Below are 17,967 nucleotides of genomic sequence, written 5' to 3'. Positions count from 1 at the left end.
TTCCCCTCTCTACTTACTTGTTCTCATCCTCAGAATAAGATACAACATTTACATCTTTACTCTCAGCCAGGTTAAGGACAGAGTGTATAATTCTACATCACTATAATAAATCAAAATACATCACGAATTCTGTGACAATTCTAGAAACATTTTTAGAGCAAATATAATTTAGACTTTTCCAGGCTAATTTCTTTGTAATTTGCCTCTAATACCTTTGGGTGCAGACAGGTCTAACAGAACCATCCTGCTGGGAGGGGCAGGGGGGGAAAATCACCCCATCTTCCTAGTCCATAAATTCATAGAATGGAATCATAGCACAGTTTGGATTAGAAGGGACCTTAATGATCATCCTGCCACGGGTTAGGATTGCCCAAGTATTTAATTTTCAGGGGTATTTTAAATACCTCAGCCACACTTCAAGACAGCAAGGACAGGCAGAAGAACCTCGGTCCTCTGGCACAAAGGCTGGAGTTAAAATCCACCTCCCTTCAGCAAGTGCTGTTTATTTATAGCAGGCTGGATTTGAGCATCTCCTAAAACTCAAAGACACAGGTGAGCCTGGCAGGTAACACTCTACACGAGATGAACAACACGGACTGATGCCACCTCCGGATCCTGTTTGCGGATCCCCCTCCTGGGGAGCGCGGGGCTCCGTTCGTGGCGCACATGGCTCTGACACACCAGTTTCTCACGGAGACCCCCCCTTTAAACGGGGCTCAACTCTGCTCCACCAAACCAAACGTGCTCTGAGCTCGCAACAGCGACTCAAGTCAAGAGCAAAACAAATTCTACTCGCTCGTTTCTGAGCAGGCCCTGCGATCACCGAGGGCAGAGAATCGCTGCTGCCATAGAAACGGCGGCCGCCGGCCCGGGGACCAGGGGCTGCTGTGGGCAGACCTGACACTGCTCAGACTGCACCAGGGTCAACATCCCACTGCTGGACCACCCCAAAGGCTGCTGGGAAGGCCACAAAAACATCCAAAAATACAAACCTCTGCTCTCTCTCAGACCTTTTCGAAGCCGGTACTTTTCCTGACAGCAGGTAAGAGCTGCTGGTGAACACAGTTATCACCCAAGCCCGGTTACAACTTGCTCTGCACTTCCTTGTAAAACAAAATCCATTGTGAAGTTAGTGCTACTTACCCAGCTCTGCCTAGTCTGGGCGTGGGAAAGGGACCCAGCACCTCTGCACAAACCTGTGGGTGGTGACACACAAGGGAACATCCCGAGCTCAAACAGCAAATGCCTAAATCCTCCTTTGCTCCCTTGGGCTTTCACGGCCCTCCAGCACCTCTGCAGACACCCGTGGCAATAAACCAGAGACCACTAAAAAGAAAAGATCTCTTCAGACACCAAAAGGCTGATTACTATTCTACAGACATATTTCAAAGGTTTTCTTAAAGAGATTGTTTTGGCAAGCACTGTCTAAATAAAAAGGTTGAGCAACCAAGTGAAAAATATTACTGTATTTCCCCAGGAAAACCCCTCTCATGTTGTGAACTGCAGTAATTAAAAAAGCAAACAAATGAAATCTTATATTTATGCAGTGATTTGAAGAAGAAAAGCAATTAAAAAATAAACATTAATGGTAAGAACCATGTATACATACTAGATTAATTTGTTATGATGAGTAATTGAATTCATTGTACATAATTAATAAATTAAAAGCTCTGATATTTCAAGTGTTTAATTACTAAGAGATAAAAAATCTAAGTATATTTTTATAATCCTTAATTTTTCATGCAAAGTATTTAAAAGAAGTTATTAGAACACCTGACTTCAAGGTTATTCCTATAAACTTATGCTTCACAAGTAACACAAAATCACTGCAATTACAAACCAGAAGCATTCTGAGGTAAATTCGGGGCTCCCACCCCTACTCCAGGCTGCACAACAGCACTGACCCGCCAGAAGGATCCACGTAGACCCAAAGGTCTGTGTTCAATTAAAGTAACTCCTGGTAATATCAGAAAGAATTAAAACATTTATTGGGCATAAATATATTACATATACACTACAGATACAGTTAAGTCTTACATACATAGTGTAGTATTTGCAAAATCTATACATTAAAATTGATATGGCAGTTTTAATATAATGCATATGAAATAGTCTAAAATTTACAATACAAGAAAACTTATGATTATTTTTTTTTTTAAAGTTGAAAAGCTTGGAATGTATGTTCCCATAGTGAGGTAAAAACATTTTATTTTTTTTTTTTTTCAATTTAAAGAACTGTGCAAGGATAAGGTTCATACACATTCAGTTAGGGCACTTCTCAATCGTGACACTGAATACTGAGCTACTGGAGCCAACAAACAGGATTAGAAAACACTTCAAGTTCATAAAGAAAAAGGCAGAACAATACAAAAACATCTCTTTCCTTCCTTAAGGGTTTCAAATACTTAGTGTTTCATTCTACCTTCGTTGTTGGTGGTGATTTCCATGAGAGCAGAGAGCCCCGGGGTGGGATCCAACACCTGCTATTGCTGGATCAAGGGCATGAGGATGTTTGGGAAGGGACAAGGCATCAGCAGTGGGGAGGGTCTGACATCTGTGATCCTTTACTTTGTCATTATTATGTGAATGACAATCATATGACAATCACTATGGCAGAATATACAGACTAAAAGAATGTCAAATTAACTCTTCCAGGGCCTGTCCCAGCTCCTCCAGTGCACGGCCTCCAATAACCTCAGGCTTGGGTTGGGTCTTCTGGTTCGTGTGGTTAGAAGGGACCAAACATATCAGCAATGACAGAAATGCTTTGAGTGTAACTGATTGCTCTTCCTGACACTTCTGCCCACTGCTTTTAGTATCATTTGTACTTCAACCTTTCAAAATTGCTCATCTAAAACAAGCTGGGTTTTTATCCTTAATCTTTATTAAAGCAGTTTGTTGTTTTTTTTTTTTTTTATTTCTTAAAAAGGTGTCCAGCTCGGATTTCATAGCAGCACTGCTCAAACAATACTCCAAAAATTAAAAAAAAGGGAATCTATTCAAATTTCTGGGTTTCCAAACTAGCGGTCTTTTCATTGTTTTAAAAAATACACTCTTCTCCCCTCCACTGAAAACAGCTGTATATGCTTTGCTCACAAAATACAGATGCAAGGTCACAAAGTTTCATATCACAAATAAATTTAAATAAGATGTAAATAAATTTGACAAGCCATGACTTTGGCAAAAAAACCCAAAAAAATATATATATTTAGCTCAATGCCATTAGTTTGCAAGGCTAAATTAAACTAATTATAGTCAATAACAAAATACAGAACATTTCTAATATTTGCTACATCTAGAGAGGCACACAGAATAATTCATTGATCTTAGCACTTTCTTTCCAGAGATGATTATGTTTTTGGATACATGTAAACGTTTGAATCACTGATAATGGGTTTTTTTGGCATTTAATGTACTAGATGCTCCCATCTTCAAAAACACAAGAAAATGTAAGAAGATTAATAATACTAGGAATGCTGCCAGGTAAAAAGTTGACCTAAAGTACAACAGTATAAAACAGACAAAATGTAACATGCTACGGGGTGGGTGGGGAGGGGGATTAGTACATAAGTACACTTTTTATTTTTTATTTTTTTACAATAAATAAAAAGATTGCACTGTAATTGGTATTTAAAGTACTGTATGCAGTATATAGTATAAATAAACCTAAAAACAAAAATAATGTTGTTTTTTCCCCATTACTTTGGTTAAGGGAATATAATGCTAGTACAGGACACTGAATCTTAGACGATGGAGACAGAGCACAAAAAAAGCTAGGACAAGAGCAAAACCAAGTAGCAAAAATATACAAAAACAAAAGGCAGGGAAATACACTGTGTCTGTTGCACCCTTTTGGAATCTATTTGCACCTCCAGCTCATTTATGTCCCTGAGGTACTCGCACAATGTTGACTTAATATAAATAACCCCATGACTCAAGAGTTAAAAATCTAGTGTCTCGATGGATTAAAACGTGTCTGGGAAGGGGCAGGCAGGAGGGGGGACACTGCCATCAGAGCAGGCACCGTTCCTCTGCAAGACTCTCATCTCAGTTTTGCCAGGTACCAAGTTATTTCAATTAGCCCCGTGGTAAGAACAGCAATGACACCCATTTAAGGTATTTAAAACGAACAGATGTGATTTCTGATACCTCCAAGAAAGTTCCATAAAATGGATACCCCTCCAAAAAATAATAATAATAATAATAAAAGATCAACTGACAGTAAAGTTTGCTTCCATTGAGTGTAAATCTCACCTAATTCAGTAGAGGCAGTAAGCTGCCACCAGCTTGAATCATATAAATCAGGTTGAACATAATAGAATAATATCTAGTATTAGATTAGGAATAGTTATATACAGTGACAAACAGACAAGTTAAAGCAGCTTTTAAATAGCTGAACATGGGAATAACTAACTATTGCACAATGCCCTCTTAAAATTACTGCTAGGAATCAAAATGGTAAAAAAGAATCTATAATGCTTCATAATTTATACGCAGTTTGGTTATTTGATTTCTTATACAGGCAGTTTATAGTGTTGTAATTGTAAAAACAACAGATAACTAAAAAGGTTTTTTGACTGCAGGATACCGTTCCAATTTAAATCCACTAAACAGTTAAAACAACAACTTAGGTTTTATCTTGAAAAACTGGGGCAAATGTAGTGAGTAATTCTTAGGCAACATTGCTAATACTGTTCAAGGAAAAACTGGTACTTGACTAACACTGTATTCTAGCCTCATCACTATACACATTTGTGACTAATGTTTAGAAGGAAAAAGAAGAGATAAAAAAAGTGACCCATGATTAAAATTTCCTAAATAGTTAAGATAAAATAAGAGACTGTACGAACTTCAGTGAAAAAACCCAAAACAATGTTGAAAAGGCAAATTGGTGACAATTTTGAAATTGTGAAGGAAAAAGGAAAAAAATCTTGCTTTTGGTATCTGGTTTGCTTGTTTCTCCAGTTTGACCACTTCCTAGTTTTGAATTTCAAAAAGGTGCATCAAAACACTGATTTATCTTTCTTCAAGCTAGAACTGTAAAAACAAGAGAAGTATATAAAATGTATGGTAGAACAAAAGAATTTCAAAAAAAACCAAAACAAACAAGGAATATCTGAATAAATGTGTGGATTATAATGCGTAGCATTAGTTAAATCTGTATCTCAAAACTTCCACTGAATTCTCTACTTCATAAAGAAGTATTGTAATATACAGGCGAATATAATCGACAAACTCGCGAAGCCGAGAACGATGAGGGCTGCGAACTGTTCATCAGTAGGAATCATGCTCTTCAGCTTGGGGTCATCCACGCTTCCCATTTCTCCCGCAAGCACGATATCGTTCCGCTGGAGCGCGAAGGCAACGGAGGGGCTGAAAGGTCCACTGAGCTCCTGTGAGGTATCCAAGCACCGGCGGCAGACGCAGACGCGAAACCGATAGTCTGTGTTCACTTGAAGGCCTGAGATGTGGAATGTGGTCTCTTCTCCCTTGTACACCTTCAAAACAGAACAGGGAGCCCGGTCAAACACGCAGAGCAAGACAACCTCCTACTTCCGTAGCATCAAACAACTTAAAAAAGTAATAACGTAGGATTTCACAAGGATGAGAGCCAGGAGGTTCAGTCAAGTCTCCAAGGAAACACTCGGGGAGCTCTCAAGGGGAGGAATTCACCAGGTCAACGCAGGTTTTGAAAAACAGAGGCATGTGGAGGACTATGTGAGAGATGTCGAGCCATGGGAGATCTCAATACGGAGTGTTCAACAGTATCAGTGCACACAGGGACAGACAACACTTCAGACAACACATCAATCATAAGACACACTCATCTTTTGTGGGTGTGCTAATAAACATATTTCTGTACTCCTAAAATGTGATTTTATGCCTAAAACATGTCTAAGACTTAATAACTATGTCTGGTCCCAAAAGAAAGAGAACCTGCAAAGGTTATTGCAAGTCATTCAATGTGTAATTGTAAAATTGCTTACAGACATTATTTTAATGTATTTTCCCTCACATTTCTCTCAATAAACAGCAGTCACAAATTACACTTTCAGAACGGTGGAAATAATAAAATATTATTAAGGTATGGAAAAGCTACGCTTGACTGCATTTTATTTGGTTCTTTACTAATCCAAACCCATCACATATTTAGGTTAATCAAACGTAGGTACTGCACGACTCAGAGCACAAGTCACAGTATGAGAAAGGAGAGAGAACTGAGTATCTGAGACAGTCTGGTGATGTAAATGGAAAAAGACCACTGGAAACATTCATAAACTCTGAAAACAAATTATTCATATAACAGAGGGTTGTTGAAACTGGTACTTGATGAAATGAAAAATGTGTCATAAAGTGCCTGTGTCTGCTGGGAGAAAAACTACCTTGAACTTCAGATACTTCTTCCACCGCTCATTTTCCCTTCTCCTCACTGCAGGAGCAGGCGGCTGAGAGCACTCTGCCCTCCCAGGGGCAAGAACTCATCTTAGAAGAGGGCAGTAAGTGGGAAATTAGACCTGAGCCCATAAAGGATTTCCTGTGCATTACTCTGGAGTAAGAAAAGAGGAGGAAGGAGACCTGCTCAACTAAACACCACTTAAGGAGTCCAGCTTTCCTGCCCTGCTTGTCCCTGAGACTCATCCCTTGGTTAAACAGCCGGTTGCTGATTTCTTGAGAAGGTCTGGGACAAAGTTAAGGTTTTTCTTTCATTTGTTCTCCCCATTCCTTTTAAACTTTTGCAGCTTTTCCCAATACAGTTTGAATGATGGTGATTCTGGGTTTCCAGACGAAGCAGAAGTCCTCCAACTGGCTCATGTTTCTTGGCCCCCAGGCACCGATCAAGAAACAATGTTTAAATAAATGTGACTTTCCTCAAGTACCCTCAGTATCTTCAGGCATTTCCCTCTAGGTCAAGTGATAGGAATACAACAAATTCATACCATAAATCCCTGCGAGTAGCCACACCTATGCACTGTTGCCTTTCTTGTTGTTTTTGTTTGTCTTTCCAATGCCAGTGAGAACTGAGTCAGTAAGTTAAAGTAATTGCAGGGAAAACAAAACTGAAAGTGCTGTAGCAGCCCACAGAAATAATGTAAGGGTTGGGACACCTATTTGCAAAGCACGCCTCATCCCAAGAACATTTCTGCCACTCTGTTTTCCAATGGAAACTCCATTTCTAACACCCACCTGTTGAGGGCAAGTGTCCTCCACCTACTCCATCACCAGTGCTGCACCTTATAAGTGGTTAACTCTTAGCTTATTCCTAAATAAGTAATTATTCACTTCATTTCCAAACATATAATCAGAGAAGCTCTACTTGCCTCTGCAACCAATATGACCACTTCTAAACCAAAATAAAAATCCGGTGAAATACAAATAATGACATTTAATAAAAAAAATTTACAATCTAATCTTGATAAATAACATTTAACCAATATTAGGGATGGAATATACGTAAGCTGTCTTCACACTGAAAAAAACCCTTTCCAGTTAATTGGTTTTTTACTTGTTTTGTTCTGTGAAGGTGGTGAATACCAGCATAACTGGAGGTCAAGTTTGGCTAAATCAAAGACCTGTATCTTTATTACAGTCTAACAAGCACAGATGACCAAGTTCACTTGAGCCAGCTACTCAACAGCACTTCTCAGAAAAAGACCAGACAGCCAAGTGAGAGAAGAGTGTACCTTTAAGGGAAGTTTGAAATATAGTTGAAAGTGCATAGAATACATGAATTAATATTCACTAATGATAAAGACAAAACATTTCCCGCATTAGTGCTAGGAAGGTGGTGGAAATTGTCCTGCTTCCAGTGGCTTGATGAGTACTTAGCACCTGTGGACCTATGTCCTTTCTCAGTGACAAGTGAAAAATTGTTGTGCTTAACTGTCATCCACTTCTGACAGCAGCCTCTGTACCCTCTGTCACCAGCTGCAGCAGCACCCTGGAGCCACGACAGGGTGCCCTCAGCACAGACACATGTTTGGTTGTGAACACTGTTACACACAACAGAATAAAAAAATTGACAATTATGAATAAGTTCTTTAAATCTGCCAAACAAATATGACATCAAATATAACTCTATAAAGCACGATAGTATTTTATATGTAGCACATTATGCTCTGTTGGCCAACAAGCCAAAGTGAAGTGCCTATCCAATTTATCACTATCAGTTCCTAAAAACAGCTTTTCTGTTTAGGCACTTGAGAATATAATAAAAATGTGATGAGCTTTTTGCCTGGTTCCCTCAATGAAAATATCATCACAAGTAATAAACTGCTGCTGAAGCCTCTTATGGCATTTGATCCTACTGATCCAAGCTAAACAGCTCAGAGAATTCCTGCAGGCAAGTGTTTCTCAGTTTCACTGATCTCATTAATAACTCCAACCCTACCTCCATCTTTTCCAAATAATAACAATGACAGCCATAATTGCCCTATAAGCAACACAGTGGAAAGTGTAAGATAATCTTACCTGGTTGTTGCATCCCACTGCAATGACCAGTGTATTTAGTAATTAATAAGAGCCTATTTTGTATGGTGATAAGAAGACAAATAATCATAGAATGGTTTGTGTTGGAAGCGACCTTAAAGCTCATCTTGTTCCAACCCCCTGCCATGGGCAGGGACACCTTCCACTAGACCAGGTTGCTCTAAGCTCTGTCCAACCTGGCCTTGAACACTTCCAGGGATGGTTTTCAATCTATGTTGAAAGCATGTCCACTTGATAGGTCAAACTTCTTCTAAAGTCACCTGACAGATTTCTCTTTAAGAAACTGGCTTATTATTTCATCCAAACTCAACATCAGCTTCACTCACTCCACTGCTGAGATGCTCATAAAACCCTTCAGAGTTATGTGGACAGCCTTGTCTCCTGAACAGAGAAACCAGAGTCCCTCAGACCACCTGCCAGGAGGTCATCTGCACTGAAAAATCCTAAAGGAAGGAAATTATTTGCTTCATCTCATGACACAAAACTAGTACCAGGAGGCAGAGAAAATACTCAGTGCAAGTAGCACTAAACACTAAATGCCAACAGGTGCCATACAAGTCTGCTGTATTTTGGCACACAACCAGTACAAGTGCCTTGTACTTACTATGGAAAATAGAGAAGGAAACCCAATTTTTAGAGCTTTACACAAATAAACAGTTCACCAAAGCATTCCAGACACTGTGTGTCTACAAACCAAAGAAAAAACAATAATAGAAGTGAGAGCTTGGTAAGACCAACCGGGCTCTTGCAGGCACCCAACCTCAGTGCAGGCCTGAGCAGGCTTCCCACTGCACTGCTAGGGAATTTTCACACACCCAGTGTATCCTACCCTTACCTTTTCTTCTTTTGGAAAGCATCTGGGAACAGTTTTCTCCCAGAAAAGATGAGGCAGAAGCTGATGAAACACCACTGCCTCCAAATTCTTGGAAATTTCAAAGATAGAACATTTTGCCTCACTGGCAAACAATTTAAGGCTAAGGAAGTTTTAAAAAGCTCAGCTCTCATTTCCCATGGTCAGTTCTGATGAGGAGCTGGTTCCTGGGTGTTTCCAGTCCCAGAGCTGCTCAACTGGGAAACTAAACCTTGGGCTGCTGGGCATTACAACCACTATCCCCAGCTCCAGCTCTGCAACTGCTGCCCAGCCCAGCCCACTTCCCTAACTCTGGATTAAAACTAAGCAAACCTATTTAACACAATTTGAAGCTAAATTCTGACTAAGCTTTGCCAGATAAAGGTGCAAGAAACAGAAAAACAAATCCAGGCCAGTGATTCCTGGAATCTGCTGCAGTTTACATCCTGATTCGTAAACAAGGAAGATTTGATTTCCTAAAAAGAATTGTATGCCATTACTTCTTTAAAATTATCTGAATAGATAAAGCATACAAATACACAAAGAGGAACTCATCACGTGAGAAACGGGAAAAGAAGCAGTTCAGTATTTCTTTAAATACACTTTTCAGGGAGCTAAAATATTATCTGTTTAGTTCCTGCAAATCCAGTTCTTCAGATAATTCTCAGCAGAGAAATATTTACAAATAATGTTCTCCCAGAAAAGGGCAGGGATAGTTATAGTCCCAGTCTGAAAAAAAAGGGCTTTTAAGTACTTTAGTATCACCTCTGCAAGTCAAATGGTGGAAAACCAGCAGCTTTTGGGCAGTGGAGGGCTGCAAACATTGGAGTACAGAGGAAATGATCTAGAGGGAAACTACAGCTTTAGTGTAGTTTAGCATGTCAGTGGCTAATCCTGCAGCAGGGAAAGGAATAGCTTCCTTTCATTCCTTTATTTCCATTAATAGCCTGAAAAATCTACAATTATTTTTCATTTGTGCAACCCTTCAAAACAATTTGCAAAACATTTTTAATATAATATGCCCCTTAAGATACCTATGCAAAATATATATGTCACTTGCAGGGAACAAAATATATTTAAAAATAAATTTACGACTTGCACTTTAAAGGTAATTAACATATCACTAACATTAATGAACATATCAATCACACTACTTTTCAGTTAAATAGCAGCAGGTGATCACAGGCATGCCAGAGGTGAAGTGAAATGTACTAGCCAGAAAATCACTCAAAAGATATTTACATATTTTATCTCCTTTGCACAAAACAGGAGTTCAGAGTGTGCTCACAGCCTCTGCAGCTCAACCCATGGACAGTCAGCGATGTGCCCCACTGCTGAGGCACCACCCACATTTGTGCTGAAAATGAAACATTCTGATGGGCAAAACTGATTTGTGAGAAGGTGAAATAGTGAACTCTCCCTCTTTCCCGTGGCTGGGTATCAGGCAGCCCAACTACACAAGTCCTAGTGGCAGCTTTGAGCATCCCAGCCAGGAGCTTCTGCCAGTGAGTTACTTGTGCCAACTCATGCAAAAACCCCTCATCAGGTTCATGCCTCGTGAGAAATGAAGACCTTCAGCATAAGAAGACCCTGAAAGTATGTTTTATTCCCTTTACTGCTGGTTTTTTTGTTGGTTTGGTTTTTTTTTTTTCACACCACAAGTTCTTGACTGTGCAGATTAAGCCATCACCCACCTCCAAGGAACATGAAGCCGTGCCCAGTTCTCCCCGAGGACATCCAGAATATTTTAAACACTGGACTTACGTTTACTAAAGCTGTGTGTGGAGGTTACAATAAGGTTACTTTGTACATTAGGCAACAGTAAATGAATCCACTTGCCACTGACATCAGGAGGCCAAGGCAGTACAGAGAGGTTTTATTATCTACACCAGCACCAAAAATATTTCCTGACAAAAACAAGTCAGGTTCTGAATCTTTACCACCCCCATGAATTGTCCAGCATTTTTAATGTTATTTTTGATAATTCATTAATTCACAGTAACACTCAAAAACAGGCTGAAGAGGAACAAAGACATAGTTGCAAATAAAGTACTACCTTACACATGTTTTTAAGGGTTTAATTGAAAGTTTAGCTTATCTCATTCCCTAATTTGGACTTAATTGGAACCCGCATGACAGTGAAAGAAAGCACAGGAAACAGATAGGGCACAGATGAAGTGCACTACAAATCACACAGTCAGAGGTGTGACAGATGAAACAAAAGGTCTAGCTGTGAATGAGCTGTTCTGAACTGCTGCTCTGGGGAAGTGTCCACTTGCGAGCTCTAATGAAGACAGGCAAGAAAAGAAGGATGAGCTGCACTTCAGTCCCTTTGTTTCCACAGTGCCAGGAAGGATATACAGCACTTACACAACTGTGTATCGAAACCTTACACCAGAATGGGACAGATGAACAAACCACTTTCAAGTTGTGCACTTGACTGAAATCCTTGATAGATGATCTTAAAATGGGCTTAGTGAAGGAGGAATTAATCTACCTGCTTCATCTCATCTTCAGATAATGGTTAACACCAGTAAGCTCAGAAGCAAGCCTGGGTGGAGAGAACTGTAACTTCTCAAAGGTTAGTTCAGTTAAAAATAGTGGTTAACTACAGAGAGAGCTCGAATCACTCCAATAAGATAATGATGTTCTATATACTCCCTTAGGGGACAAAACAACCTATTACAGCCCTTAATTTTGACTCAGCCTTTACCAAAGTGCACCTGACACATCACCAAATACAAAGAAGCAGCACAGCAATTTTTCAAAACCATTTCCGTTGACATCAATTTAGCAACATTAAACCCAGACCATTTCCCTACCTGCTTGTATTCAGACTCTCTTCCAACCAGTACCTGCAGAATATAACCAACAGGATCTCCCTTCATGGGTGGGACCATTTCCCAAGTAATTTCACAGGAGTTTCCTCCCAGCTGTGTCACTCGAGGGGCTGCAACAAAATGAAATACGTTAACATTTAGTATAAAGACTGCAAACTGAAATCTTATTCATTTTATGAGCACTGTAATATTTACCAGAACATTTTAAAAAGGGAACTTTGGGACATCACAGGGGTAAGTAGCACATAATCTGTACTGTCTTTATGTGGCCAAAAAAATCAAACTGCCATCACCACTGGATGAAAGAAATAAAATTTAAGTCACTCAAAAGGCTCATTTATTTCAGGGCAGTCTTGCCTGATGAAGCAGTTCAGGATTCCTGTGGTATTAAACAAAAATAAACACTATCCACAGAAAACTGGGTGAAATTTAGAGCTGATTAACAAGCTTGTAAGAAGTTTATTACAGAACCCAGATCCCTTCTGCAGAAGGGCAGAGAGCTCTCAGATCATCTCTGATCTGTGTGAGCCAGTAGAGAGGGGGAGTGGATGCAATAGGAAACTTTGAACTTTTAAAACTCAGTTGCAATGCTGTGCACTGATCTTTTCAAAGCAGAAGCCAACATACAAATTGCACAGGCATTCATAAAAGCAGCAATTTCGTGAAGTTCTGAGCAAACACCTGTGCCAGTGGAGACACTGCACATTCCTCCCATGCTACATGTCATTGAAAGAGAGGAATAATATCAAACATTTCATTCAGGAAAAAGAGAAGGAATGTGAGAAGGGAAGCTAAATCTCTTAATGCAGAAAATTAAGTCAAGCCTGGGAAGCAAAATCACAAGCATAATTTAAAAAACTTAGAGCTGTATGTAACTCTGAGCCTGACACCCGGATGATAAGACCTGCTATTTCTAGCCAGACTTAGACTAATGCTTTCACTAGAACTCCAGAGAAATTCCATTTGCCAGCTGCCACAAGGCTGCTCTCCTTGGGAAAGCATCTCTCACCAGCTGAAAGCCAAAAAAACCCAAGGGCAAGCTCACAGGTGAGCTGAGCAGAGCACTGGCAGTGGCAGTGTGTTTATGTGTACAACTAAGCATCTGCCACTGGAAGGCATCAAAAAACTGCAACGGCATCCAGGGTCCACCAACCTCTTGATCAGGCAGAGGAAGCAAGCACAATACCAAAAAAAAGAATGAAACTGGGAGAAACAAGAGCACCTAACACTTTAGCAGATGGTTAACATGTGCACATGCAAGGACACGAGCTTGTTAAAGGCAATCTAGAGCCCCAACCATACGAAAACAGACAACAGGAGGGTCTATCAAAGAAACAAATGCTGCTGCATACATTAGATGAATTTTAGACTGATTTGTTACTACCCAAGAGGAACACATGAATCATATGAGGACCCAAATGTAATCAATATCCATTTACTTCCCTCTGCACATCTGCTAGCGTTGAGAGACTGATAATAGACGCCTTCATCTCAGCTGACAACAACATTCTCAATTATTTTTCCTCCTCCTTCCATCCCTCACCCCAATACATGCAGATTTTTGTCTGACACTTACAAAACACTGCCATTAACAACAATGCTATTCTGGGGTTGGCATCACTAAATGAGTAATTAGGAGACTTTAGAGGAGAATAAACATTTGCTTCTGAGAGATGAAAAACTGAACTAAGTTTATCACATAAATTCCTCTGTATTGCCCTGAACACATAAGGGAATCAACATCACCATCTTGCCTCATCAGATCTCTCCTCCCTGCAGCATCACCTCCCCTCAGCAGTGTTCACTAGCACAGTTTTTGTTGTGCCCTTTTCTCTGTTACAGCCAGTATTTTGTCAGGTACCCAAGGTCCCAGCCTACACACGACCTGCTATTTGCACCATATTTTACCGCTTGATATTCAGCCCAGGGTGTGAGTCATATTTAACAGGAACTCAACAGGCAGGCAGAGAGTTTAAAACAAAAACCTAGGTGAGGTGAATTGAATAAAATTGATTATTATCCAACAAAATGCAAGTGTGACTGCAGTGCATGCCAGCATCATTGGGCTGGTTTTATCCACTTAGTGCTGCAGATGCACCTGCCCTGGGTCATCCAGCATGAGCTCTGTTCCCTTGGTTGGCAGCACATCTTCCACCTGTGTAATGGTGTGAATTGGGATAATTCACCCCTGGCTAAATATCTGTACCCTCAATCACACAGATATTTTTTGCTTGAGAACATTATCCTTTCTGGGGGTGACTCAGAGCAGCTAACCTAGGGAGCAGGGAAATACACCCCTGCAGTGCTCTGCCCTCTCTACATCTTTGGTTACAAAAGGTGTCAAAATCACCAAAGCCAGATTTTAAGTGCAGAGCAGCAAACAAAACCTCTCTGACAAACTGACAGTTGCTGTTTCTCACAGTAAATGACATGACTTGACAGGGAAACTTAAGCAGCCAGGAAAAAGAGTGCATCTGATTTCAGCTCAGCTGATCTGACGGCCCATACAGTGAACCCACTGCCTTCGTAACAGGGAAAAGGCGGCCTCATTAGGTCTAGAACTCAAGGCCTTAATTACACGAAGTTTTATAATGAAACATCTTTTACTGTGTTTTGTACTGCTTTCAGTTTTGCTCCTTCCTTCCTCCTCCTCAGAAGGAGCATAATTACTTAGGACAAAATTTACACAGAGCAAAAGACATTTAATTATAAAACTTCATTTAATTAGGCCTTTAGTTCTTCTAGTGGAACATATACTGAGTTCTAATTCTAATGCTCTATAGGTGAAATATCATAATTAATTTTATGTGTTAAAGGAAAAACAAACCCTAAAGTTCTATGTTAGACATCACCTACACAACTAAAACCATTAAACTTTATTAAAGCTGAAGTTGGTAGGTACACATATACACTACAGCTGTTAGATCCTTTGTATAAGTGCTGCTGTAATCCAGAGCAATCCCCTAGCAAGCATTGTTAGCAGTAGCATTTTAACAGTTTATGTATAACAGCAGTGGTTTACATAACATTTATATTGTTTATATGATTTTTGGGTGATAATTTAGCTTCTTACCATAACTGCAGAATTCACAGAAACCTACAAGCAGCACAAACTGATTCTTCACATGTTATTACATACTTGTGGTAACCCTTGCAAACTCACTGCATACTTAACAATTACATAAATATTTACATGTTATGTACATATATGTAAAAAAAATCTGCTACATACCTTTGATTGCAGGTGGGACTGACTTAGTTGTGCAGAAGGTACAGATTTCTGAGAAAGGTCCCTCCCCAGCATCATTTACTGCCTGTATTCTGAACGAGTAACAAGTGGACTCTGTCAGCCTTTGTATCTTGTACGTATGACTTGGTCCCCTATAAATTGGGATAAACCTGAAACAATAAAAATGAGAACATGTGTTTACACTGGAGTGGCACTGACATTCCTGGTTATTACATTTATCAGCTCAAAGTATCCATCTTGTGAAAAGTGGCACCATGTGCTCTGCAGAGCTGTTAAAGGTCGGTATAAAAATGTCACCTTATTAACACACTAACAATGACGAGGAGGTTGGGGAAACCAGAAGCTCATTGTCCCTTTTGCAACTACTATAACCTTGTAAAATGATTACATGAATTACTAGGAAGAACATCTGCCAATGGATTTCCTACTACCTAGGAATCAAAAAGGACTGAACCTGTGTTCTGCTACAATACACTGTGTGTGCTACTGGTTTTAAACTACCACTAAAACAAGATTAATATGTTGACTCTTATGGTTTTGGATTTTATTTGCACCTTTAGATAAAAACCCCACATCTTATGCTCATCTGTGCCAAAGTAATCCTATTTAAAATTAGAATGGACAGATGTTAATATGTTTGTAATATGTTACACACTTCTCAGTTCTGAAGAGCTCACAGACAGAAGCCAGTCAAAGAGCAGGGACAGAAACAGGTTCAGACAGAACACACGGTGGCCTATGAGTGAGAAGTCACAGGGTAAGCATAATTATAAGGAGGGAGATATGGAGCATGGAAAAGGATGCCAGCCTGGGAGTGCTGGGCAGGCCCACAGGGACAGCTCTGCTCGAGAGCAGGCTGAGAAGACCACACCACACTAAGGAAGTGACTTCCAAAACACTTCCACTGACAAAACTAAACATGAGCGTGCACAAACTCGTCCAACAATATAATACAGAACAAAACCAATGTCACCTAATCTTATAAAAATAAATGTAGAGTTACTAAGGAGAATCTGACTTTATCTTTCATCGCTCTGCTCAGATGTTTTTCAATAACAGTTGCATGTTAGCCAGCAATTTCTAGGCAAGACCCTGACCCCCAGGTGTTGAGCAGAATAGAGATGAAAATAAATAAAGAAGAAGCACTTAGGTTGTGCATCCATCCACTCAGCCTCCAGTGGGAACAACGTCTGTGCATGCAATAGCCCTGAACTTGGGGAACATAAAATTTGTTGCGTAGGATCACTTTTTTTTTTTATCATTTAGTACACATTCAAATATCTTAACCATTTCAGCAGATTTTAAATCACCAGGAAGCCAAGAGAGATTTTTGACCTCCCTATCTAGGTGCTAGCTTTATCCTTTGGCTTTGCATGAGACGCAGAGTATAACCAATTTGAGCATTTCAAAGAAACTGGGTCTCTCATTAGCTCTCAGGGACAGAAATCAATTTGTATTACATTATGATTGCAATCCACGTAAGTACAAACAGAGATCAAGAATCATCTGTAGTAAAAGGACATGTTCTGGTAATTCAAATTACTGGAAATGTTCTCTGAGGACTAACGTGACTTACTAACCCCACTGAATTTTAGAGAGCCCCACATCTTGATTAGAAATCAAAGATCTATGCCCACAAGTTTTTGAGAGGAGAGTTTAGAGCCAATTTTCAAAGAAGAAATAGGTTTTTATATTCTTACGTTTCTACAGTTTAAGAACTACCTGCCAGCCCACATTTCTGAGGCTCACATAAGCAGTCACAGCACAGTTTCACAAGACTGACACAAACCTGTTCTCATGGAACAAAATTTGCTCATCTACTTAGAACAGCATTAAGACTGAGGATACAAGACTGCTCTCCCTCTCCACTTCTTGCAGCTCAATCAGGCAGCTGCCTCAGAAACCACTGCAGTAGTCTCAGAAATGCAGAGACTTGTCCCCAAGCCTGATCCAAGGGCAACAGATAGCAAAAAAGATGCAATGCATATTTTAGAATAAAGACCTCTTTGTAATCATCATCAGAGTTAGGTAAGCAAGGGAGGATAAATATTCCCTACCAGCTAACAGAGAAGCAGGTCCTTACCCCAGGCTGGGCTTAAGGTACACTGATAGACATTTATATGGTCGATACCAAGGACTTAGTCCTCAAATTACATTTTCACCTTTTGGATATGATTAAGGTTTCATAACACTGAGGAAGTGATCTGGAAAAACACTTGAGCTCCTCCTGTCATTTGGGAATGGGACTAATCCTCCCAGTTCAGTTAATACTAATACTCCCATCTAGTTCCCATGTCCCCTCATTTTTACTTCTCTATCTCAAAAAAACATCTGTAAGGAAAGCAAAAACTATGGAAAAGCTTGCACGACAAGACTGTAGTAGAAGCACACTAAAACTTCTGAGATTCAACCATACTCGAGGAAAGAGGGCTTCCAATTTTGAAAGAAGAAAGGCTGATTACTAGGTCAAATTCAATTGCTATTGGGCTTTACTATGACACTAATGCTTTGTAATTGTGTTTGAAGATGCAGATCATGAT

General features: G+C 39.8%; 1 protein-coding gene across 2 annotated transcripts in view; it reads right to left on the bottom strand.

The window, feature by feature from the left end:
- Positions 1–1,963: 1,963 nt before the first annotated feature.
- The window catches only part of FNDC3B (fibronectin type III domain containing 3B), a 191,757-nt gene continuing 175,753 nt past the window's right edge, over positions 1,964–17,967 (bottom strand). For both annotated transcript variants that reach the window (XM_051781696.1, XM_051781697.1), the window contains exons 24-26: positions 15,410–15,576; positions 12,160–12,287; positions 1,964–5,498 (exon numbers count right to left, since the gene is read on the bottom strand). In XM_051781696.1, coding sequence (XP_051637656.1) covers positions 5,187–5,498; positions 12,160–12,287; positions 15,410–15,576 — 607 coding nt within the window. In that variant the 3' untranslated portion in view covers positions 1,964–5,186. The remainder of the gene's footprint in view (positions 5,499–12,159; positions 12,288–15,409; positions 15,577–17,967) is intronic.

Source organism: Manacus candei, unplaced genomic scaffold, assembly GCF_025592945.1.
Source record: "Manacus candei isolate 608988 ecotype Guabito, Panama unplaced genomic scaffold, ASM2559294v1 h1tg000015l, whole genome shotgun sequence".
NCBI classification, from domain to species: domain Eukaryota; kingdom Metazoa; phylum Chordata; class Aves; order Passeriformes; family Pipridae; genus Manacus; species Manacus candei.
The sequence above is the reverse complement of the archived record's forward strand: the minus strand, read 5'-3'. Positions and strand labels throughout refer to the sequence as shown.